Source organism: Paroedura picta, chromosome 13 (genome assembly GCF_049243985.1).
Source record: "Paroedura picta isolate Pp20150507F chromosome 13, Ppicta_v3.0, whole genome shotgun sequence".
Taxonomy (NCBI): Eukaryota; Metazoa; Chordata; class Lepidosauria; order Squamata; family Gekkonidae; genus Paroedura; species Paroedura picta.
This window is the reverse complement of record NC_135381.1, coordinates 47,718,892-47,725,770: the sequence shown is the minus strand read 5'-3', so window position 1 is coordinate 47,725,770 and position 6,879 is coordinate 47,718,892. Positions and strand designations below refer to the sequence as shown.

General features: G+C 53.0%; 1 protein-coding gene across 1 annotated transcript; it reads left to right on the top strand.

Annotated features, from left to right (window-relative positions):
• The first annotated feature begins 458 nt into the window (after positions 1-458).
• Positions 459-6,662, top strand: LOC143822936 (uncharacterized). Its single transcript, XM_077308651.1, has 2 exons — positions 459-2,375; positions 5,896-6,662. Exon 1 carries the CDS (start codon positions 682-684, stop codon positions 2,332-2,334), a length of 1,653 nt encoding a protein of 550 aa, XP_077164766.1. The 5' UTR covers positions 459-681; the 3' UTR covers positions 2,335-2,375; positions 5,896-6,662.
• Positions 6,663-6,879: the final 217 nt, after the last annotated feature.

The window sequence follows — 6,879 nt, the reverse complement described above, 5'->3', positions numbered from 1 at the left end:
AGAGGGGAAGAATCTCTCTCTCTCTCTCTCTTTCTCTGTCTCTCTGTCTCTCTGTCTCTGTCTCTCTCTCTCTTTCTCTGTCTCTCTCTCTCTCTCTCTCTCTCTCTCTCTCTCTGACTGTCAGAATCTTGTATGGGTAACGGGAAGTGCTTTGAGCAACAACACGTAAACTGTACAAGCCTTTGATGTTCCCCAGGACATCATGTTGAGCTTTGAACAAGAATGGGCTATAAAATGAAATGTTTGAAATCTAGAGCAGGGAAGTCTGAGAAGAAACGGTGGAGCTGTATCCACTGCCCGTCTTCGTGCTGCTGCTGCTGCTGCTGCTGCTGTGTCTTCCTGGTGCCAGAGAGCCTGGCTGACTCTTCATGTCAGGCAAACAAAACTATTCAGGGAGGATTTTACTGCTTCTTGCCGTTGCATTGGCATTCAACGCTTGCTGCCTCACCAGGCAGGAAAGTAAACATTCATACAGGCTAAAGCAGAAGAGGGAAAACAGAACCTGCTGAGCACAGAAGGTCATCGCTCTGCCCTTAGATCAGTTGCAAGAATATCCTGTGTGAGGACAGGAGGCCGAGGAATGAGCACAGGTGGAGGGAGAGAGGCTGATTCACGGTCAGTTGTGAGTTCTCTCAGCGCTTGACATTAAGTCAAATCTCACAACTCCTTTCGCCTGCCAACATGCAGGAAGAAGGCAATATCTATACTGAACAGGAAGAAGGCCTGGATTGGGATCTCTCTCAGGGCGATTTGGCCGGTGCGGGCTCGTATAGCTCGGGCATGGTCAGAGCCTTGGGAGAGGCAACCCCGGGTCATGCAGAATTCCTGGATAAGCACATCACCGAACGCAGGCGTCTTTCAAGGTACGACCGCCTGACGGGTGATGAACAGTGGCCTGAGCAACTGCCCCTGGGGGTGCCCAGCCAAGGGATGGCGTCCACCTTTGAGGTGCGAGAGTTGCAACAAAAACTGGACAAGGTGACCAGCTGGCTGCAGGATGTGTCGGGACGGTTGGATCCGGAAGAGCAGCGTGAGGCGAGACGCTTGCTGCGCGAATTGCACGTAGACTTTCGCGAACCCGGCAGCCGGAGGCTGGGGGATCTTCCCACCCTGAGGGAGCGCGAGGAGGCGGTGATGAATGCCGCCGCCGAAGCCGCCGCCTTCGCGGCGGCGAGAGCTGCAGCACAGTTGCAGGAGGAAGAAGACGCCGGCCTTGGTGGGGCCAATGCTGGGACAGGAGCGGCGGCTGCCGACGGAGCCGGGGCGGTGGACGGCGCGGCGGCTGATGCTGGTGGAGCGGCTGAGGCGGTGGCGGCTGCGAGAGCGGCGGCGGCGGCGAGAGCGGCGGCAGCGGCGAGAGCAGCGGCAGGAGTTGGTCGAGGTGTCGGTTGTGGAGCGCGGGCTCCGATGGATTGGGGTCCGGGACGCCTGCCTCCCCATCTCAGAGGGGTGGAGATGCGGAGCACCTACAAGTTTAAAGACAAGTTCTCGGGGGATCCGTCAACCTTCCCGTCGTTCCTGGTACATCTCCAAGCCTACATGATGGACATGGGGTTCACTTTCAACGATGATGCTGAGCGCATTCGTTTTGTGGGAGAGTGCCTGGAAGGGAAGGTGGCAAAGTGGTTCATGGACCTCTATCGTTACAATCCGAGAGCCGTCCGTAACTACAATCACTTCCTGAGAACCATGCGCCTGATGTATGTGGAGCCTTTCGAAAAGGAGACGGCGGAGAAGAAACTTAAGGCCCTGAAGCAAGGGAAAATGACGGTGGCCGAGTATGCCCGGGAATTCAAGGAACTTTCATCTGCGGTGCCGGATTGGACTGAGCCCCAGAGAGTGCATGCCTTCGTGGGGGGGCTCTCCGGAGATTTATCCAGCAAGTGTCTCCTTTTAGAAGACACACTGACAGTGTCGGGATGGGTGCAGCTGGCAGGGGAGATGGAAAGCCATCTGGAGCGGGCGGCCGAATATAAAGGAATTGCTGACAAGACGGGAGGAAAGACTTCTACCCCTAAGAAAATCAAGCCCAAGGCTAAGCTGGAACCGAGCGAGCGCTCTCGGCGCATGGAAAAGGGACTCTGCCTGGGTTGTGGCCAGGCTGGCCATTTTCTCGCTCAATGCCCAGCCAAGACATCACCCAGTGCCAAGTCGACGGCTGGATCCCCAGCCAAAGCTTCCACAACCAAGAAGGCGGCCCAGAAGAAAAGCGTAAAGTCTCTGCTTGCTCCGGCTGGGGCTGCAACCGTGGTGGAGGAATCGGAGGACAGCAGCGGCCAGGATGAAGAAATTCAATCGGAGGAGCAGTCGGGAAACGAAGACGGCCTGCTGTGAAGGCGCCCCGCCAGCAGGTCTCCGGCAGGGGCAGACGCGCGGTGAGTGATTCTCCACTGGTCCTTTTGCCTGCGACCCTCACAGAGCCCAACTCTGGGAGAAAATTGGGGGTTCGTTGCATAGTGGACTCGGGGTGTACCAAAACCCTAGTTAGCCCAGCGCTAGCCGAGACTTTGGGGGTGGGGAAGGTACCTCTGGGGGAGCCCCTACCCATTACTCAACTGGATGGGAAATGTGCCCCAGGGGGGGAGGCTACGGTGAAAACGCTCCCGATGGACTTGGACATTGAAAAACATTGGGAGCAGATCCAACCCCTAGTAGCGCCCCACTCCGCTTTCCCGTGTGTGCTGGGGCTGGACTGGTTGCGGGAACATGACCCCACAGTGAAGTGGAAGAAAGGAACAGTGAAGTTTTCATAGCCTTGTTGCAAGCAGCATGTGCGGCCCCAACCCGCTCAAAGCTGTAGAGCCGTGGCCGCAGTGGGGACTGCTAGGGAGGTTGCCATCCCTCGGGAGTATCGAGATTTTGCGGAGGTGTTCGCAGAGGCCGAATGCGACCAACTACCTCCCCACCGTAAAACAGACTGTGCAATTGAGCTAAAGAAAGGGGAGCCACTTCCCAAAGCCAAACTGTACTCTATGAGCCCTAGAGAAATGAAGGAACTTAGGGAGTTCTTGGACAAAAACTTAGCCCGGTGTCAAACGTAAGAGAACTCACAATTTTAATTAAAGAAAGCTTTATTGAGAAGTACTACACGCATCAAGACTGGAGAAGTCAAATCTGACCTGAATACAGATTTGCTTCTTCTTATCAATACTATTCTCCCGCCCAAAACTTGAAAGTTCCCAAGGGAGGGGGGAAGGAGAGAAGAGGCACATGCAATTAAAACAGTGATACATTCTGATGGCCTTGACTGGGTGATAGCGAAACCAGACCCAGCCGAGAGGCCTCAACAAGTGATAAGAGTTACAACAACATATTTCACTTATAATTGTTAGCAAGAATATAGGACCTGTGGCAACCAGGCACCAAGCAATAAAACTGTCATGGAAGAACTCAGGCTAATTTATGACAGAGATTCTACAATCCTGACACCCGGGGATTTATCAGACCAGCCACTTCTCCCCTGGCTACCCCGGTCCTCTTTGTGAAAAAGAAGGATGGGTCCTTGCGCCTCTGTACGGACTACAGAGGGCTGAATGCTGTTTCCACCTGCAATGCTTACCTGTTGCCTTTGATTAAGGACTTGTGGGGACATTTGGGGAGGGCCCGGATTTTTACAAAGCTGGACTTGAGAGAAGCCTATTACAGAGTCTGTATAAAGAAGGGGCACGAGTACCTGACTGCTTTTAACACCCCCTTGGGCCAATTTGAATACACTGTCATGCCGTTCGGCCTCGCCGGCGCTCCGGGCTTGTTCATGAACACGATAAATGAAATTATGCATGATTTGTTGAATCAAGGGGTGTTGGTTTACATTGATGATATTTTGGTGTATTCGGAAGACGTTGGCAAACACGCCAAATTAGTCCGCGAAGTGCTCCGCCGGCTGCGGAAGCACCATTTGTTTGCCAAACTTTCGAAGTGTGAATTCCACCGGGATGCGGTGGAGTTTCTGGGTTTCCGGGTTTCCAAAGAGGGGATTGAAATGGACCCGGGCAAAGTGCGTGACTTGCTGGCCTGGGAACCTCCCAGGACGAGGAGGCAGCTCCAGAGCTTCTTAGGCTTTGCAAACTTTTATAGAACGTTTATTCCCAGCTTTGCCAAGGTGGCATTGCCGCTCACTGACTTGTTGAAAACAAAGGAGGGGGGAAAGGCGGCAAATCGACCGGGCGCCCCACTCCAGTGGACCCCCCTGTGTCAGGAAGCCTTTGAGAATCTGAAGCTCCTTTTTATATCTGAACCGGTGTTGGCCCATGCTGACCCAACTAAGCAATTTACTGTGCAAGTAGATTCCTCGGATGTGGCAATGGGGGCCGTGATCCTACAAGAGGGGGAGGATGGGAAGTTGCACCCCTTAGCCTATCTGTCAAAGAAATTTTCCGGGGCAGAACGCAACTGGGCAATTTGGGAAAAAGAGGCAGCCGCAGTAAAATTAGCGCTTGCCACATGGAGACATTGGTTGGAGGGGTCTGCCGTCTCGTTTGTAGTTTGGACAGACCATAAAAATCTCCAAGCACTCAAGCAGCCCCGCTCACTCTCTGCCAAGCAAATGCGGTGGGCGGAGATTTTCTCTCGTTTCAACTTTACTCTTAAGCATCTGCCAGGCAAAATGAACTTTTTGGCGTACGCCCTCTCCCTCTTGCCCCAGTACAACAGTAAGCGCAACCCATTGGTGGACACAGTTTTCACCCCCGCCCAATTGGGGATGGCAGCGGTGACGCGCAGTCAAACAAAGAAAGGAAACCCGATTCCCGGTGGGTGGGTTCAGAAGGAGGTGTTACAGGACTCTGAGTTTGCTTCCCTCCGCCCTGACCTAGTCAACAAGGGGGGCCTGTTTTTCAAGGGGGAGCGCCTTTACGTTCCAGCGGCGGCGCGCGGGGACATTTTAAAACTTTGCCATGATGCGAAAACCGCAGGACATTTTGGTTTCATGAAAACTCTGCACCTGGTCAGGAGACATTATTGGTGGCCAACGTTACGGAGCGATGTGGAGAAATACGTGCAGGGCTGCCCCACCTGCCTGGTTTCCAAACCCCCAGGAGGAAAGAAACGAGGGCTGCTGCAGCCTCTGCCCACCCCTGCCCGGCCCTGGTCCGATGTCACCATGGATTTTATTACGGACCTGCCTCCCAGCCAGGGCAAGACTGTAGTTTGGGTGGTGGTGGATGCATTCTCAAAGCAAGCCCATTTTATTCCCTGTGCGGGCTTGCCCTCAGTGGCCAAATTGGCTTCTATGTTCGTGACCCACATAATCCGCCTACATGGAATTCCTAGGAGATTGCTCACGGATCGGGGCCCCCAGTTCGTTGCCAAGTTCTGGCAGGAGCTTTTGAAGTTGCTGGGGATAGAGCAAGCCCTGACATCGGGCTACCACCCTGAATCCAACGGTCAGACTGAACGGGTGAACCAAATTCTTGAACAGTATCTGCGCTGTTTTATTAACCACCAACAAAATGATTGGGTTGCCCTCTTGCCACTTGCTGAATTTGCCTACAACAACGGGGTGCATGCCTCCACAGGAGTGTCTCCCTTTAAGGTGGTGTACGGGACAGACTTAATTGCTGCACCCACCTGGGATTTTGTTTCTGCTGAAGCCCCTGAAGTTACAAAATGGGCAGCAACTATTAGTGCAGGGTGGCCTGATATTGTCTCTAGCCTTGAAGAGGCTAAACAAGCTTATAAGTCCCAGGCAGACAAAAAACGTGCACCTGCATCAGCCTGGAAGGTCAGTGACCTTGCCTACCTGTCCACAAAAAACTTACGCTGTCAGCAACAATCTAAGAAGCTGGGTCCCAAATTTGTGGGGCCCTTCCCCATCGTGAAGCTGATCAATGCTGTGACTGTGGAATTGCGTTTGCCTAAAACTTACAGGAATGTGCATCCGGTTTTTCATTCCAGCCTGCTGCGGCGAGCCCCTGTGCCGGATGTGTGGCACCCTCCACTCTCAACACCAGTGCCTGTCTACATTGATAAAGACACCCACTACGAAGTCAACCAGATCTTGGACTCTCGTGTACACAAGGGTCGCCTCCAATATTTGGTGGATTGGAAAGAGTTCCCTTTGGGGGAAAGGGAGTGGGTGGAGGCGGTGAATGTGAAAGCCCCCCGCCTCCTCCGAGCTTTCCACCGTGCCTTCCCTGAACGCCCTCGACCAGTGGATGCGGGCTAGTGAGGGGGGCCCTTTTTAGGGTGGAAGGATGTCAGGATTGTTAGAAACCCTGCCATAAATTAGCCTGACAGTTATATTGCTTGGCGCCTGGCTGCTACAGGTCCTATATTCCTGCTAACAATTAAAAGTGAAATATATGTTGTTGTAACTCTTATCACTTGTTGAGGCCTCTCGGCTGGGCCCGGTTTCGCTATCACCCAGTCAAGGCCATGTGAATGTATCACTGTTTTAATTGCATGTGCTCTTCTCTCCTTCTCCCCTCCCTTGGGAACTTTCAAGTTTTGAGCGGGAGAATTGTATTGATAAGAAGAAGCAAATCTGTACTCAGGTCAGATTTGACTTCGCCAGTCTTGATGCGTGTAGTACTTCTCAATAAAGCTTTCTGATCATTAAGAAGCTAGTTGTGAGTTCTCTCAGCGCTTGACACATGACTCCTGGAAAACTCAAATCTCCTGGAGCACTTCCCTGGGAAGCCCTGATATGTCATAAAAGTTACATGCAGATTAGGGTTGGGGGAGTTAGGGGGAGAACTCCTAATGAGATGTTCTCAGGAAACTTTTGTTTTGGGGGGGGGGGGAGATGAAGCATGAGTTCAGGACTGTACGAAACAACCTGGGCCACTTGGAGGCTTCAGGCTCCCAGGGCACCTCAGTGGGAGGGCTCCTTATGTGCCCTACATCTTATGTGCAACTTGGGGGGACTGAGTTATGAAA